This window comes from Alligator sinensis, unplaced genomic scaffold (assembly GCF_000455745.1).
Source record: "Alligator sinensis unplaced genomic scaffold, ASM45574v1 scaffold309_1, whole genome shotgun sequence".
NCBI lineage: Eukaryota > Metazoa > Chordata > Crocodylia > Alligatoridae > Alligator > Alligator sinensis.
In genome coordinates, this window is record NW_005842080.1 from 797071 (window position 1) to 816505 (window position 19435).

The 19435-nt window shown below is 39.4% G+C and overlaps 1 protein-coding gene across 7 annotated transcripts in view; it reads right to left on the reverse strand.

Annotated features, from left to right (window-relative positions):
* Nucleotides 1-1399: 1399 nt before the first annotated feature.
* The window catches only part of MPP7 (membrane palmitoylated protein 7), a 236338-nt gene continuing 218302 nt past the window's right edge, over nt 1400-19435 (reverse strand). For all 7 annotated transcript variants that reach the window (XM_025204421.1, XM_025204422.1, XM_006023781.3 and 4 more), the window contains 5 exons: nt 17487-17567; nt 13559-13652; nt 12349-12457; nt 6486-6629; nt 1400-4768 (listed from right to left, as the gene is read on the reverse strand). In XM_025204421.1, coding sequence (XP_025060206.1) covers nt 4589-4768; nt 6486-6629; nt 12349-12457; nt 13559-13652; nt 17487-17567 — 608 coding nt within the window. In that variant the 3' untranslated portion in view covers nt 1400-4588. The remainder of the gene's footprint in view (nt 4769-6485; nt 6630-12348; nt 12458-13558; nt 13653-17486; nt 17568-19435) is intronic.

Sequence of the window (19435 nt, forward strand, 5' to 3'; positions counted from 1 at the left end):
ACTGTAGGAGCTGTGACTGCCAAAAACTTATTTAAGATTGTATTTAAACCGAAGCAGCTTTCTGTTACTGGAAAAGCAGCCTTCTGAATGACCAATCACATAGACTTTTTGATTCAACTATCTACACAGTATTAATGTGAATCAGCTGTATATAGAATTAGCTTGAATCAAAATGTGAGAGGTGTGGCAAAACAATACTAAAACAGAACAAAAGCAATTGAAATGCATTAATGTGTATTACACTTGAACACTTATAATGCTATTATCAGCTTAGTTTTAAAAAAAAAAATAATTTCCAAACATTAATACCCTCCCTAGGAGCTTGATCTTGCAGAGAGAGAGGGGCAAGAATTCACAATCTTGGATGGTTAACTTAGGCATCTAACTATAGAGGTTCTGAACACTCCCCATTTTTATTAATGGCCAAATGAGCTGGGAATAGATTTGGAGCAAAGTATGCTTCAAGGAAATATTAGAAATGAAATGAAGGCACTTTTACTTTTCCATGGCTGAAACCTGAGATAGTAAAGCCTTTTCCACAGCTGAATTTAGCTCATACCTTCCTGTTAGTTGCTACTCCTGACGCAACCTTTTCTTTACACAAAGCTGGAACAGAGCTCTGACTCAGCCAGCCCTGGACTCTCTTACACTTAACAGGGATGCGCAGCTTACCCACACCACCAATCTGCAGATCACCTCTCAATTATCTTTATTCTCTGCTTCCTTTGCAGCTTCACTCTAAGGAGAAAAGAGTGTATCTGGGGGAGGAGGCAAGGAAAATGGAAAAGCAACCAAAGTAGTACATCGAAATGTTAAGTCTGTTGTCATGAATGCAGTGGCAGAGTAGCTAAGATCCTTTGCTATGGCTCCAGAGGCCCAAGTTTAAGCCATGCTTTGGACTTGTGACAAAGACTGCCCCTGATTCACCGAGCTGTAATTGAGAACTGGGTCACTGAGGCTGGGGAATAGAAGGTGGTCAGATGTGATGCCAACTTCATCACTCCATTGTGTGCCTTTGGCTAAGAAATCAGGGTAGCTTAACTACACTAGCCCAATGGGATGTTAGAGACTTGGATGGACCACCCTTGACCATCCTTTCCTTTCTTTTTTCATGTCCTTGTGACAAGGTATTTAGCAGAATTTGCACATTTACTGGAATCTGACAGGCCACGCCATGAATGGTTCTGATATACCCTTGCCTATAGCATTCATTTATGAGTAACTCTTAACAGGTGCAATTATGATAGAGACCTGTGAAACATATATATTTTACCATTTGAAGTCATTCTGGTGATCCACTGTGGTCCCTTCCGACTCCACAATCTATGACTCTATGGTGAGCGACACCATAAAATACCTTGCACAGGATGAACAAAAAGCAAAATGTCTTCAATTAATATATTATCTCAATAATTTATTGTTCTGCATAAGAAGGTAAAACCAGATTTCAGGCATGACATCAAACAATGAATTCAAGTATAGATCTGGATACAATAATATAAAATGTCAACATTTGTTTTTCTATGCCAAAACAGCTAAAATACAATAAAAATATCTGTGCTTAAAAGTAAAAACAATTATCTAAAAACCACACAGCACAACTTGAATATACACATTACATAAGACACACATTGTCACCTTCTAAGGCTCCATAAAGCCTTAAAAGTCAGAAACACGCACACAATTTTTATCTTAGCAGAGCAATTTTAACAAGTGGGTTTGTATTTCCCTACCTCATGCTGAGGCCTGTCCTAGTAACAAAACTGTTGGACTAGAAACTTTTCTGTCTTGACCCAGTACCGTATCTGACAGCCTCACAGAGACTGATGGATTCTGTTTTTATTGATGAGGACACTGCAATAATGTTAGTTTTAAAAGGGTATTTACTGGAGTGGGCTGTACCTTTCTTTTTTCTAAAAACTCATTCAAAATTTTATTTCTAGCTGCTCAAAGACGGCTCACACCTTTTTTCCCTTTTTGGTTTGCTCTGTGTTTGCTTTTATGGTCTCTCCCCCTCACCCCCTTCTTTCACAGGTGTTACAATTAGACAGGAGCAGGTGGCCAGCTGTCTAGGAAATTACTGCCAGTGTTTACATGGAGCATCAGAAAGTAAGTGTCTCTATAAAAAGAACAAAGCATCAGGCAGCTTATGGCCTGCCACCCCCGGCCTGTTGTAGAAGGTCTTCATAGGCCCCACTGACCTGGAAAATTAGATTTAAAACTGTTTCAAAATTGTTTTCCCCTTGCAAAAAGCCTGCAGGGCAGCAAAGGACAGCCTGCTTCCAGGGTTTTCAAACATTAATAGCATCTGTTTCTTATATAGCAAAACAGGTCCTTTATTCGAAAGATATTTTACACTAGTGATCTTGGCACTACAGCTTAGAAGCAGTTTCAGCACACTCTTTTAATAAGGATTGCAGCTCCTCTGATATAACAGGGTCAGGTCAGAAAGAGGTGTGGAGCACCCTCACCTTTTCTTGTCTACAATGGAAATTGAGGGTACTCAATACGCTGAGGACCGTATTCCCAGGGGAAAGTTAGACTGAGTAATTTAAGAGAGAGAATATTTCTTCAACCCACACTCGATTTGTGATTTCATTTGAATTAAATGCAATCAATGAGCTGTTATTTGTGTTACAAATAAGCTTAAGTCCACCAAAAAAATGGAGAAGTATTGCAGAAGTTAACATTACAGCCATTCAAGTACAGCGTGTCATAGTGAGATACAGTAGGTCAGTATCTGCAATATAAACATTTCCAGACTCCTAGGGTTTTTCTTGTTGTTGTTGCTGCTTACATTTCACTTGCTTTACATAATTTTAAATCAAAATGCAATGACCAAAACATCAAATGTGCATTTAGAAGACAACTGCAAAGAATTTATGGCTTTATCAGGATACAAGCTAAGCTAAAATATTTACACGGAATGTTGAACTCAATTTACAAAGACAGTGTTTCAAATTAGAACAGCATAGAAACTTATTTTATAAATGATCACACTGACGAGAAATTCAAAAATGTAATATACCTTTACAGCCCTTTCATAAATATATAGGTTTCACTAAATTCTTTTTTCTTTAAACAAGACAGATACATTCCCTCTACATGGTAACATAAAATAACTCTGCTTCCTGTCTGAATGCCACAGATGTGATGATCTGAAGTAAGCAAGTTCATCTACGCACTGTACCTGTAAGACAAGTTCACTACTCAGTTAACACACGTGCTTTACTCTTTCTTCACACACATTCTCATTTCCTGCCTCAGTAGTAAAATCAAGAGAAATGGAAGACACCTATATTAAAAATACATGATCTACTGTATATTTGGTTGCTCCATCACACAGGATTCAATTTGAGGTTTCAATTGTATCTGGCCAGTGTTAAAAGGAGAATAATTTTCTTTGTAGCATAGCTTCCAAGCTTTAACGAAAATAAAAGCATTTGAATTTAAAACAAAATATCCTCTGAATGCTGTTCAGATGTGTTTTGAAAAGTTTCATATTTTTAAAACAAGTATTTTATGTATAGCTAATACAAACAATTCATGTATTGCAACTGCTTCCCAGATCTCAAAACAGTTCCCCCACTAATTGTCTGAAAGTCTCCAAAAGGCTAGAACTATTTTAAAAGGATGCCAGAAGTATTTGGAGTTGATTTAAAGGGAAAAGAAAACAAACAAAACCAACAAAAAAAAAAAGCAACTCACTACATTACTTTTTATTCCAATATATCACTGATCTTATAGAAGATCTAATAGAAAACTTGCCCACAAAGGAAGACTGTTAAAGTTACAAGCATTTAAAGTAATTCATACTTTCCCTTATTCAGATAAATATTCCCAACGGTTGTCTTTGTTGTGCCACAAAGCAAGCATGAAGAATTTCACTGCATGCATATGCACGGTAGAGCAGCAAAAGACTGTTGCTCTTCCAGAGAATATTTTACAGTTAAGTCACTAAAGTACTTTTCTCGTTTGGTGAAAAAATTCAATAAAAACGAACACTAGCATCACTCTGTGCACATAAGACAAAGCTCACACTTTGAGGAAAGACGACCTCATCCTGATTCTTAATCCAATTAAAACTGATGTCCTATCTATAGAAATGGTGGTCGCTGTCACCTGCTTCAGTTGTCTCAAGTTCCATTAAAGTACAGATAATAACTTCCAAGTGCTAATGTGCAACCTTTTATGAAAGCAATTTTGGCTGAGACCACCAATGCACTGATATCTAGTGTTAATTAATATCTTCTTTAATATTAACCCTTGTTTAAAAAAAGCCTTCAACTTGGACACTGATATATAAAATAACCTGCTGGCAGTTTTTGATATAGTATTAGCTCACTGTACTGACCTGGATAAGGCTTGGATTACATGGGAAACTTCTTGTCCCAAAATTCGAACAGGATGGTTTAGGATACAGAAAAACAAGATGAACATTTCAATTGCACCAAGTCTGAAGCTGCATGTCAGTTTGCCCAAGCTTGAAAAACCCTCCCACCAAGAAAATGGCAACAAAATTGGGTCCAACCATGCACCTTACTAGCAAATTCCCAGCTACTATCATATATTTTCCTTATTCCTAGCGTTATGAATGCAACCAGCTGACTGGAACCCAAAAGGTCTCTGTCTCCAGTGTGTCAAAAGTTGTTTTCAGCTCATTGTAGGCTGTGGTGAGGTCATCATTAACTATAACTTTATCAAAGAGATGGCCATACTGACTTTCCATCATCTGAGCAGACTTAATCATTTCTTGAAAATCTTCTTCCTAATAAAACAAGTAGAAGTTGTCAATCCAGAGTACAAGTATATCAAACACATCAGTGTCTAATGCATATCCACTGAATGGCTCTATTAATGTCCTATTCAGCTTATTTTCTGTTGCATCAGGAGTTTTTCCAAATTCATCATTTCAAATAACTTCTTTGAAACATTCTCCTGACTAGATTTTGCCTGACAAGGCAATTCTTTCCTCTTCTCTCTTAGAGCAGTAGAATTAGCCACCAACTGATAATTACATAGACATTCCTGTGCTAGGAATACCAGTGGAAAACTGTTTTTAGCTGTTTACATTAATGATGCACTGACAACTGCATTACCTAATCTCAGCTTGCTATTAGCAAGGGATTTATCAGAACACAGGCTTTATTTTTTAACAACTTGGTCCATAGCCAAAGGATAGTTCCTGCCGGCTTCCTGTGTCTCGCTAGAATTGCTTTACTGAGTTTATGTTCATGTTTTTAGGGGGAAAAAATGTAAAAAGACTAAGTATTTAATTTATTTCATAACTCAGATTGAAGCTTAAATGAGCAAAGTCCTAAAGACACATCATGTCCTTTCCCCTACTAAGAGCTCCCTTTTGCATTGCACATACTCTGCAGTAAATCAAAAACTGATTCAAAAGGGTGTTGCAGTCAGCCTGTGGGCAGATGTAGAATGCAACTACTTTAGAAGGGGTGTGGGAGGTATAACAAAGGCGCAGTCTTTGGCACAAAGCAACTGGTACATTTGCATGCACCTATAACAATAAAAGCGAGCTAAATCACTGTACTGCTAAACTGTAATGGAAGCTTGTTAAAGATAAAATGCATGTGTTACAATGAACACAGAGAGGGAACAGTGACACTGAAATGCCATATAATGGTATCATTCAATACCAGTACTATTACTTATCTGTCTATACCCATGGGTGCTAAATTTTATTTCAGCTATGTGGCACAAAACCGAAAATTTAAATATATATTTATAGAATATTTGAATCGAGGGAACTGGGAAACCTAAAATATTTGCAGATATGAAACTCAATCTGTGCTCAACTTTAGGACATTTATTAGTAAATAGTGTAAATTGCATGCACTACTTAGAATGATTAACAAGAAGTTTTACTTTTCAGCTTTTTACCTAAAAGTGATGCTACTTAAGATTTTTTCCCTTTTTCTTTATTTGCTTTAAAATTTTTATCTACCTTACAAAGGTATCTGAAATATTTGTTCTGTACCTGTAGTTGTGAATTTAAGACATTTTTACTTTTCATTTTGAGTTTGGTTTAGTTATGTCTAATTTAATTCAGGGAAAATTCAATAACGTTGATAAGATAAGAGAATGTCACTGAACAATTGATGGTACCTCTGATTTTTCTAACCTTAAAGTTATTCTGAAAACAATACGTCATTTCCTAGTAAAAAAAACAAAACAAAACATTTTCCTGCTTGGGAGCTCCAATAGTATGAAATAAAAGGAGCTTAGAAAACACACTTACAATTATGCTGAAGTGCATCAAAAGAAATTAAAACACTTCTGAAAAGTTATGGCACAGGAGAGAGAGTTTGAGACATATAAAAACAAAGAAAATATTATGTATAAATACACATGCACCAAAGTTGTAGGGCAAAGATCCATTTAATTCCAACAACTTTATTTTCCTTTTAAACCTTTATTAAGAGATCTCTTGATCACTTTTCACATCTAAGTCTAAAAATACTTACCGTAAAGGGTTTTGCAGTCCCCCTCTCATCTTTGCTTGAAATAATCTTGGCGTTTTTTCTGGTCTCCCTTAAACGCTCAAGTGATGGAGGCTTTATAAATATCACAAATGGTTTAAATTCATATGTCCTCAAGTGCTTCACAGTCTGGGAAGAGAAAGCGATTATAATTAATTAATTAATAACTGGTGTTGCAGTCTTCTGTACCCTGGAGTCTGCAATAATAAAAGAAATCCTCCACTACCCAAAATAAACCTATAATGCATTTCTGGAAGTGTATCTTTCAGTCCGTGTCACCCTCCATGCCCAAACAGCATTTTTCTGTGCACCGTGTTACTCGAATGGTAAAAAATCCCCACACAAGTTGTCAGTAAGGCCAAGACTGATCTGTCTGGCAGAGAGAAACCTGGGGCACCTGCCTGGAGGGCTGGTACTGCCCTAGCTAGAAGAATCAAACGCTCGCAAGGATTCGTTCACACCCTGAGGAAGAAGCAGCTCATTTCAAGAGCTCATTCTAGGAGCTGAGCTTCCTACGGCCAAACTTCAAAGATGGGGGGTGGGGGGGAAGGCGTCCTGCAGCCCACCTGCAAAAGTTCATAGAGATAAAGACAACCATTTGTTCTTAATCCTTCTCAAAAGACTCACCAAGTGACATCTCTCCTGCTGCTTAATTTCCTCAGTCAGATCAGGACTGCCAATTTGACTAAAGCAGGGGAGTCAAAGATTCGGCCCACAGGACTAGACATTTGGCAGCAGGATGAGCGGTGCCAGTGCTAATTGCTGTAGCTTTGGGACCTGTACAGCTGTCTCACTCCACTGCCAATTTTCTGACTTGCGCGCTGGATCTGGAGTGTGGAGCTGTAACCCAGCCCATGGGTTGGAAATTTGGTGGGATGAGCAGCAGCTGCCATGCCATGGCTCCTGGAGCCATGACAATTAACCCTATTGTCACCTGCCCTGTCACCAAATTTCTGCCCCATGAGCAGCTGCAGGCCACATGACATAGCTCCATGCTCCAGATATGGCCCACGGACTAGACTCGCGCTACTTCTCCAGCCTATGGGGCTGGATGAGTTTGACACCCCTGAACTAGAGAACTTATGCACTGCAGAACCGTGGGTAGCAGCAGCAGTCTAATTATGGCCCCATAAGGCTTCAGATGGGTTACATCACCCTGCTCCAGCCCATACACAGGAAAAATCCACGACAGGTGTGCAACAGTCACAGAGCCATCACCTGTAACAGAGGATGCATTGAGAGCAAGACTGGATATCTGGGAGATGCCCCAGTCAAGCGAACCTGACTCAGTCCACCTGAAAACAGAACAGAAAAAGGAACCTGTCCCTAGGAAAGGACCAGCTCTTTATCTCAAAGATGGGAAATGGCTTCCTTACATACACACAGCTCAGTGTTCAAAAGCAGATTCCCTGAAAGGACCTGTCAAATTCCTGTCCCCACTGACACACGGGAAATGAAGCCCAGAAGCAGCAGTTTACTTAAGACCTGCCTCACAGGTTATGGTCTGCCTGGGTACATCTTTATTTACAGCAGGGATGGATTCAGGACAGGACTGCATGCAAGTGCACATCACTGTACGTTGGCTAATAGCTTAGGAGTAATGCCAGGAAGACAGAGGCTTGTATGGGAAACTGTATGGAGACTGCTTGGACCTAAATAATTTACGTGTGTGCCCCAAAGCACAAGTCACTGGGAACCCACACATCGGAGCTACATTTGCAAGTATCTGCTTGCAGTAGCCACCATAACAATGCCCTGTCACCAGGTGATGGGCAGAGTGTGTAATAAGCTGCTTGCCTATAGCAAATGGATCTACCAGGATGGATGTAGACAGATGACTTCAACTAATCTGCTATAGTGACTAGGCAGAGAGAAAAAACAATACCCAAGTGATTACACCACAATTGTAAGTCATCTAGGATCAGTAACTGTCAGTGTTACATGGTGCAGGTAAGCATCTTTTCCTTGCTAATTCCCACCTTTGGAGTGCTGCCATTAGCCCTCTCCTGGGTCCTAGCAAACTGCTGGGACCCCAATGCCCTTTTATATGCCAAGCAAGGAGGCATCATCCATTCTTTGGATATAGGTGTAGGAAGGGACCAGTGTAAAAAATGGTACTTTTCCACTATACCAAACATTAGGAGCCCCAGTCTTCTCTTCCTAGCTTCCGTAGGGGCCTTCTTATGAACACACTTCCACTTCTGGTTTATTAGGGAGACGGACCCATTTGAGAACATGCATCTGCCACAAGAAGGAGCTATTGCTTTGGCTGCTTCTCCTCACTCCTGTTTTCCCCGCCTCTGACACCAACCAAATTTACCAGATAGGTAAGAGTTCCCTTCCTAATATCAAGCAAAAATATATTTGTATCCCACTGGACAGGTATGTATCATCATCCCTGAGTAACCCTAGGACTCTCTGATATTTTGTGTTGGGTGACTACCAATCTGTCCCACACTCCAGTACAAATTTAGCCACCCATTCACTCCCTGCCTGGCTTTCTCAGCCTCAGAGAGGGACCTAGATTTGTCAGCATGTTTACAGAATCAAAAATGCTTACATGTATAATATATGTATAATAATTATGTCAAGTAGCAGCTAGTCAAAGAGTGTAAGAGGGAAAATCAGCTGGTTTCAAAGGACACCCTTCTTAATATGCCAAATCAGATCTGTCAAGGTTGTGGTTTGAGCCTTTAGGGATCTAGTGCCTGCAGATCCATACATCAACTCCTCTAACCCATGCACCTGCCTCACTTCTGAGGCCTACCAATGAACTTCTAGGGCTACTGGTCATCCACATATAGGGCAAATGCATAATATTATGTTTGCAAGACTGTCTAATTCCAAAAGACTCCTGCACATGACCTGAAGGAAAGGGTATAAAAAATTTAAGTAAAATCACTGAATTATCCTCCCCCAAAGAAGGTTTTTCTACCCTGGTATGCATTTGCATGCCACCACTGATAAGCAAACCCTTTGGTGTTTCTGTTGTAAGCTATGCTGACAATGTCCCTGTCCAGCCCTGAACAAATGGGATCCAATTTAATCAGAAGAGCCTCAACAATATTAGCATGAACCTGAATGTCCTTTTTGAGGTAACTCCCTTCTCTGTGGAGAAGTCTGTATTGCTTTGAGGGTGGGTAAATCCAATTTATACACAATCTTATGGTATTAAAAAATACTTTGTTTTATGACACTGAAAATCAGGGTATCTGACCACTCCTCTACCAAGATAGAGCTATATATGCCAAAATCCCATTTAAGACATCCTTGCTGAACCCCTTAGTAATCCTGGGAGAGAACCATGATATCCCCTTTCACCCTGAATATTCAAGATGACACTTGCTTTGAACTAAGACAAAAATGGCCAAGAACCAAGCTTCCAGAAGCCCCCAGCATCTTCTCTGAGATACCAGTCACATCATACATTGAATAAGCTGCACTGTCAGTTACCAAAGGGACTGTTGCTGAATCACGTCTTGCAGATGAATTTCTCAAGGAGGGCATGTATGATGGTGCAGCTAGGTACAACACAGGCAAGGTGACATTTTCATCATTTCAACAAATCCTCTGGGTTTGCTTATTTGATTTCTACCATGGTTTCAACACCATGTTGTATATCATCTAGGGTTGCACCGACAGAGATTTTGGGGGCCAACACTGACAGCCAATATTTAAGGAGGCATATCAGCTAATACTGATCTGATTTCTGGTACAGTTGCCTCCAGGTGTTAAGTCCAGTGTGGTGGAAGGGTAGAGGGTGTCCCTGGATCTGTGCAGGGCGGGGCGGGATGCAGCTGGGGCTGTGCGGGGCTCTTCTCAATTGGGGCTGGGGTTGGAGCATGCACCAGCGGTACTGGGAGGGTGCTGCATCCACCCCAAATTTCACCGCCACTCCACTCCCAGTGCAGCCACTGCCACCCACCCAGAGCTGCTCCGGCTCAATGCTCTGCCTCCACCCACACACTGGGAAGAGCTGGGTCAGCGCTGCGTGATTGGTGGTGGTGGCGGCACTGGGAGTAGAGCTGTGGAAAAATTTGGGGTGGATGCAGCTTCCTCCCAGCACCACTGGTGCCTGCGCCAAGCCCAGCCCCTGCCAAGAAGAGCCCTGTGCAGACCTGGCTGCAGCCCGCCCCACCTCACTCCACACAGATCTGGGGACCCCCCCACCCACCCTCCTGGGGTGCAAGCATCAGCAAGAGCTGCCACCCTCACCTACCCCTGCCCCCTCTCTCATCGCAGGGGGGCATTGATCTGTCTCCCATGCCCATTCCCTCTTCCCTCCCCTTCTACCACAATGAACTAACCAGCTGGAGGCAGCTCTCCATGCTGCCAGCTCTGCTCCTCGCTGCCTGAGTGTTGCACTGCGGCTGCACACAGCACAAGCATTTATTGGCCAAATTATCGACCCCATCAGGCTGATATCTGATACAGCAAATTTTCTTTATTTTTGTACCAATCCAATATTGGACCGATCTATCAGTGCACCTCTAATATCATCCAACGCACCAAATACACTCATTGAAACTAAATGGATGAAATTAACAACTGCTGCATGCCAGAATGAACACCCTGAAAAAGATATAAAGGACAGACATTCCCAATCACCAACAGAATAACACCTTTCACAGAACAACCGTTCCATCTCTGAGCTCACTGCTCTTTTGGAAGACAGGCCTGGCAACAAAAGTTCATAATTTTACTGAATACTAAAAACTATGAACCAAATGCAATAGTTTTATGGCTCGTTACAATTTACCTGCTTCCTCCGCTAATGTCTTTGTACTCTATAGGTAATAACAACTCTTCCCTTGAATGGTCTTTACATTAGTAGGTTTACCTATTTCATCCGCACTTTACTTGGTTTGTAGCTACTTTGGAAAACTTCTCAGTCCCATAGATTTACTGCCCACTACCTCTAAGTATTTTCATTTACATAATGAAGTAAAAGATTATTGCTTTACCTGGTATTTAGCTTAGGCTAAATTGATTACTTGACTTGCAAGCAGATACACACTGGATAAGCCAGGGACATTGAAAGAGAACATCAAGGAATTGAAGAATCTGTTCTCAGGAAAACATTTCAGTTAAAGAAACTTTATGTTTGGCTTTTTGTGGGTGATCTCTTTTATTGGACCAACTGCATGGCTGGTATAGACTTAGAGAAGTTTTGGGGTACCACAATACCCTTCCTCAATCCCAGCCATACAGTTGGTCCAATAAAAAAGATCACCATCATAGCTGTAACATCACTTCAATACTACCAAAGCTTTGCTTAAATATTCTTAATGTACAAGTTAAAGTTACTCCCAGCCAATCCTGAATACTGGGGTTTTCAACAGGAGAAAAGCAAAATACACACAATGGGTAAACAACATCCCTTCCCTTTTCAGAACACTACTCTGTATTTGTATTTCCGATCCTGCAACACTTTACATGAATAGTCTGGTAAAATCAAGGGACTGTTCAGGTGACAAAGGGATTGCAGGGATTCAGCCTGTATCTGAAGGATATTTTGGATTTCAATAATCAATTTTGAGACCTATTCTAACACAGGAATGATGAAGACAAGTGTTGAAAAAAATCTGTGAGTAATAAACTCTTAAGTATTATAGTGCAAGCTGCCATTTCAGTTAGTTCTTGTATTAAAAGATCTTGCAATTTGTACTGAAATGCTTCTTTTCTCCTTCTCTTTCAAGAAAGCTTTCTGCTGTAAGTACAGCCAGTAAAGGTGTAGAATATAAATTTAGTTTTGAATCAAATGGAATGCTCTATTAAACAGTTTTCTTCTGGAACCATAACATGCAACTCAGTAAATGACATGATGCCAAGAGAGGTGCTTACTTACATGAGGCTGGACATCCAACAAACAAACTTTGTTTTTAGCTAGAACAGATCGAATAGAGTCTATGCTTGTGCCATAATAGTTGTTTTTATATTCACCATATTCAATAAACCTGTGGTAGAAAGTGAAAACAGATCAGAATCATTCCCATTTCATCTGCAAAAACTTATCATCAGCTTGGTTTATAAGACCTAATTCAGGAGAAGAAATATTTTTATTCTACATGCAACTTTTACCATGTTTTATAAAAGGAAATGCTGCCAAGTACTTTGGCATCTAAATTAAAAAAAAAAAAATCTTCTATTTTACTATTTTCAAATCAGTAACACCTGCTTGTATTACAGTTAAAGAGAAAAAAGCAGTATAGTCCAACAGCACACTAATGTTTTCCATCACCTCTTTCTCTGAACTAATGCAATTCAATAAAAGAGTGAATAACCTAAACAATAGAAACTACTGAAATTTCACTGCACACTACAGAATATCCAAATTCTCTGTCTCAGAATAGAAGGCGGAGCTACAGTGGTGCTAATGGAGCCAAGGTGGCTGGCTATGTGCTATAAAAGCATAAATACAATTTGCCAAAAAAACAAAGAACATTTTGAAGTTTTAATAAAACTTAGAGCTTTGTGTCTAACACTTTTGCCTTCTGAAATGCTTAGGGCAGCATTTCAACTTGCAATATTTTACAGGCTGCTAAAGAGCAGGATGCTACCATTGTCTTCCATTTATTTTAATTTTTGGACAGTTTGCAGTGAAGGGCTTCTCCGTAGGTCTCCAAATTCATAAGAACAGGAAGTACCTGTCCTGAAAGTGCATATAACTGCACAAACATTAATTTAAACAAATGCTTGCAATGACAAGCTTGTCAATGCTTCTGTCCTTCGTAGTGCAAGGCTTATTTAATAAAAGAAAGGATACCAAATTAAAAAGGACCTCCTTCCTTGTAACACCTTAAAAATCTCTATGAGTTTACCTCATCTGCAAGGCATTTAAAATTTCTGGTAGCTTTAAAATGTTAGTTTTGTACGTTACTTTTGCAGTTTTATTATTCCAAAGAAGCTTCAACGTTGAACTACCTAGGCATTCAAATTATACTTTAACAATTTTAAAGCAGTACCCACTTTAAGTACTACATAAAAGAACCAATTAATAACTCTGCAATGAAACCACTGTTTTGTCTCTGGCTCAGGTTAAAGTCTTTGCAACATACTTGTTATTCTGTACATCCGTCTCAAACAAGTGCTTGGAAATGAAAATGTACTCCACACCATCACTTTCTTGGCCTCTTCTTGGTCTGGTCGTGTCTGTGGTTTTCATGAAAAAAGTTTTAAAAATAAATGTAAATCAGTTTTGGGACAAATGTAAAAGGCCCGATCATGTGTGGGGTTAAGTGCCCTCATTTCCCAATAGGTTAGATAGGACTTGAGGATTCTTAAGGTCACTTGGCACATCACAGGATTGTGTTAAAAGCAAGTGTGAGAAAATCCCACAGGACATGAATTTCAGCTAATCAGGTTTTTTTTTGTTTTGTTTTTTAAACAGTGGAAAAATATAATAAAATGGGAACAGAGAAAAATAGTGAAAAAATGAACATCAATTTAGAACAATCCCCTTCTACCTTCTACTACTTTTCATAGCATAATCACTTGGAAAACCCAGTGATTTCAAGACCATAAAAGATAAATTCAGCTGAGCAACTGGGTGTATAAGGGAGCCAAATGTTTTTATGATCATTAAAACATTTGCAGCAACAGTATACGGGGCATAAAAATACAATTAATGAAAAACTGCATTTCATGTTTTATAGCCTTACCCTTTGGTGATCAGGCATGAATTCCTTTCACTTGCCTTCTACAGTCTTGGACTACCGATTACTTAGATTATGTTTATTTTATTTTTATTTTACTTCCTTTGAATCATCAAGTAGTACCTTTTCTGTAAGACAGGTACACACCTGACAGAACATGATACTGTGCAGTGAGGTGTATGGTAAAGGATTTTATTACTGATGAAACACTGTGGCTTTGGCACTTGTGAGTAATATGACCAGTCCAAATTCATGCCCATAAAACCCTCTGTACCTTGCCATCACATATATTCTTTATTCACCCACTTACCTAGCCACAGACACCCCCACCCACTCCCAAAGAGTATATTTTTAATATTTTTGTCACCTCATCTTCTTTGGCTAATAAAAAGAAACATTCCTAAAATGGCCACAACTCTACTTCTACTCAACATTTCCCTGTCATTAAGTGACTCTCACAAACCTGTAAGTCTTGGGGAGAAACAAAACACAAGTGAAAGTTTGAAGGCACTAAATCACTTGATGAAAAAAGGCAATTTATGTGAAAAGTCTTATGTTGAGAACTGCACACTCATCAATCTGTTAAGTATTTAAGCAGAAAGTAGGCAGGGTGGTACATGTACACTGAAGCTGCTCTGATGTGCTGTAATTACTCTATTGAGACTGATGGAGCATGGTAATTATTGTGCTGTAGCAGACTCCAGTGTCATGTGCATCAGCGTCCCCATGCTGAAAAATGGCCGTGGAGGTGCTTTAACTAAAGCTCATTCAATGAGCTTTAATTAAAGCACCCCCACTGACATTTTTCGGTGCAGGGACACTGATACACGTAACACTCCAGGCACTTTAATTAGAGTGGTTCTCTCTGGGAGGCAGGGGGGAGGAACACTCTATTTAGAGTGGCTTTGAAAGCCTGGCCTCCCAGAGCACATGTATAAATGCCCTTAGAGACTAACTGGTTAGTACTGTGGTAATACAGCTAACCACCTCCCTACTTAAGACTTTACAGGTATCTGGCACAGTTTTATGAATTTATAGGCCAGACATTTGCAATTCATGCATGTTGTTGAGAATAAATTTAGTAAATTTTCATCTACCAACAAACTTACCCACATCTATTTTTTAAGAACACCTGCAATATTGAAGAAAGTATTGGGTTAAGGCCCTGGATAGAGGGCACTTGAACCTTGTTCTTAAGAAGCCTCTCTACAGGAGACAAAGCTACCAGACAAAGCCAGTACAGGGCTGGAGAAGCTTGTCCATAGACAAGGGCTAAGTACAGAGTCAAAAAGACTGAGGCTAAACTGATTCAGTCTTCTCAGGTTAGTCTAAGCTGAATAGACTGAACCAATAAGCAAGTGAATAGACATTCAATTTTGATTCCAGAAATGCAACCACATGCCTGCAGTGGCCCAAGCCAGAAGACCGGGGGCCTTAGTCCATGCCTCCTTGCTTGGCTGGAGCAGACACCTTGGGCCAAGAATAGACTGCTCACCTTGAGAGGGGGGAGGAGGGTTTGTGGGGGAGCTGCAAAGCATTCTGGGATGCCGGGAGACTGTGAATTAACTTGAATCTGGAGGGGACCTGGGACAGAAGTTCAATGAACAGTTTTAACCTAAATCAGCTAAGTCGGATACTATATCCATGCAGGTTTATCTTAAATTGGTTTAAGGCATTTTGAAAGTGGTTTATGTGCACTCAACTTCGGTTGTGTTATACATCTAAACCAGTTTCCGACCACTTATACCATTTTTTGTGTGTAATTTCTGTCCCTAACCAAGGGGTCAGTCTTTATATTTTTAAATCTCTATGCCAAAGACTGATTCTGATATGTGCTTTACAAATACGGCAACTGACATACTGACAGTTGTGTGATTCCCTTACCTGAACACAGGACAAGGCTTCACATGAATGAGATAGAAACTGTACCACAGCAACAGGACTCAAACTTGTCTGTATCATGTTATGGAATTTGAAAAAGTGAAGGTTTTTGCCAACACCCAGTGAAAACCCTACCAGAGATAAGGCTCCACTGCCTGGACCTGTTCTACAATTATGGCAGTATTAAACCTAAATTTTCAGGATTAACTAATGCAAGGGTAAAAAATGTCTGAAACTTGAGAACCTGGCCTTTAGTGTCAGATGCCAAGAGCCAAACTGGTAGGCATTTTTCTTTCTTGAGCTTTTAACTAGTCTCAAATTGAAATTATGAATACTGCAAAGAAATGTACTATATATCTTGCAGGTAAACACTCCCCAATCTTCAGGTTACATTGGCATGAAAGCAATTAAACAAATATATTCTTACTAACAAACATTTCAGTATTTTTCTCGTTTGACATTAGGTGACAGTTTAATGTTAAAAAGAGTATCTAAAATAATTCAAGGGGAAAAAATCTAACATTTAAAACCCATGACTGTAATGCATTCTAATAATTGTAAGCTTTTTGCCCTTTGATGAGTACTGGAGGCAGAATTATTGTAACTTGTATAAATGTCCAGTCTTTCAACCAAGTGACATGAAAGGAAATTCTTAAAGCAAAGTTAATATCTTCACTATGTTAATATCAAGCCTTGGGGAGAAAAGTCCTCTTTTTCTGGTAAATACAACCCAGACACATACGTGCTAAACTATTCCATAAATAGTGTAAAGCAAAGTGCTGTTGGAAGACTTTGTTTATAAATTACATTATTTGAGCAAATTCTGATAGTAAATGTTTCAGTTTCTACAAAAGTAATTTTCCAAATGGCAAAATATAAGGAATTTGAATGACACTCATTCACAAGGTCAAACCACTTCACAAGTTCTCTCTCTATCATAGGCAGAAAGATAGATCATTTGGGAGTCACAAAAGAGCGGATGGAATACACTGCTCTGAAAGGAAACTCACCTTATGCTGGGAATTATTAGTTTATCACTACTTACCAACTTCTGAATATAAACAATGGTCTTGGTTGTGTGCATTCTCCTACTGTCCATATCCAGGTTTGCAACCTCAGACCAAAGTGTTAGTGGAATAAATTCCACCATTTAAATGCCAAATCCCAAGGAGTTTTTAAAGGGGAATTTCATTTAGTAAACTGTGATATTAATCATGTCAAACTTGCACTGAAAATTTACTGCAATGAACCTGGGCCAAAGATTTTTTATCAGCTTAATCAATGTTTATTCAAAATGTAGCTGCAGCAGCACTTAAAAAAATTAGGACACTAATTTGAGTACCAAATATGGTTTTAGGCACCCAGGCTTGGAAATGCTGACCTTAGGTTAACATAATAAAAAGAAACTGAATATGGCATTAACAGCCCACAAAAATGCACTTTTACTTACGTGGCACTGTTACACCATAATGCTGGGTATCGCTGATCAGCAATTTCCGTTTCAATTCATTCAACCCTACGCCCACAGGACCTGAAAGATAAATTACATTGTTTCTGAAAAAGTCCTCTCACAGTAAGCTGTTATTAATACCAAGTATGTGACTACAAAAGCATACAACACGTTTGGGCTTTCATCAGAGCCTTTTGGAATTGCTCATGGATATAGGCTGTACTAGAATGTATAGGACAAATTAATTTCAGAAGATTTAATTACTAGTTAGGACTTGTTTTAACATCTCTCTTCTTGGAAAATGAACATGGTAATAGCAAAATCAACTCTGATACTGGGAATCTTTGATTTTCTTGATTCCTTTTAGACTGGCTCTTAACATAGAGATAATGAACCTGTTGATAAAGTCGCCTACAAAATGATGCAGGAGAGGTGCTCCAAGCGGTTCTCTTGAGTCTGCCAGTAACTTTTACAGTGACTACTGCTCACAAAATTTGACTGACCTGCAGATGGATCCTAACAAGGATGTTGACTTCAAGTGGTTCCATTCCATCTTCTCTAAGTGTCTTAAAGTGTGATTTGGTTAATCACTTTTGTCCCCTAAGCAATCCGTCATACAAGATCCCATCCTTTCATCTATTCTATCCCTTCTATCCCTATTCTATACCTGGGCTATGCTGTGATCAGTATGTGGATCGTGCATGGCCCTACTTTCATCAGTTCAAGATGGTGGTGCAATGGCTGTGCCTTCCCAGGACCTTAGGACTGGAGGAAGGTCAGTCATCTGATGTTTAAGGCAGACACTTCAAAGGCAATGCTTGTAGTTTGAGGGAAGCATCTTTCCATTACAGAAGTAGTGGCCCACGTGCTTTTAGTTTTTATTATAAGGAACATTTAAATAGTAAATACCACCTCAATAAATATTTTTATGAATTCTGAGTCTTCACCAAGATATTATCTGCAGCTTGCTATCAAGATTAAGTACCTGAGTAAAGACTGTAGCTTCAGCACCTTCAAGTATAATTCCCAAAGCTGACTATCCTCTCCATGTGTGTGCAGAAAGGCAGAATGATAAAAAGCAAAGGCTTTCTACCATCTCAAAACTATGGCCTCTCTGTAAAACTTAGTGTTGCTGCATTTATAATTTTTATATGTTTACATAAGTTAAACACACAACTACATTTCAAGCTCCATCTCTGACCTGCCTGTAAATTAATCTCAGTATGCATAAATGTTTACTTAATATGGTGTACAGCAGCCTCTACTGGTGCCTGCCTGCAGAGAAAAGTAATATGTCAAGTAGTTGTTAACATTTTTTCTGTTTAGAAAAAGTTTTGTCTGTATTTGCAAGTTTACATATTTAAGGGTGTGTGCATGCATGTACACACTCACACAATTAAAATTCTCTATGCATATGTCTGGTAAATGTAGCAGTAAAAAAAAAGCTGAGGTAGGAAAATACCTGTTTTATATTTTTTTAACACAAGAAAGCTCTGCAAAATCTATACAAATGTGATTTCCTTAGCCTATGTGCTGTCAAATCAAAAGGTATGCTTTTAGTTCTACTCATATAAAGAAACTCAGACTTCACTTAGTATGACAGATGCACTGCAAAGAGAACAATATTTCCAGACCCAAAAAACCACCACTTGTTTTCCTTCCTCCCCAACCATACTTTGTCTGTGTCACCGTTAAAACAAAGGTGCAGATTAGGACTGTACAAAGCTTTGGTCGTTGATTCGATTTGTAGGAGATTCCGCCCCATTTGGCAGTCGAATCTCCAAATCGAATCAGGAGACCCTTCAATCGCTCTCAATCGAATCAGAAGATTCCGAAATTATTTGGAGAGATTTGATGATTCAGCCATAGACACAGCTTTATATGTTTTTTCTATATACCTCGAGGTACCAGGCGCAGCTCGTGAATGCTGAGATGGTGGGGCGGATCGA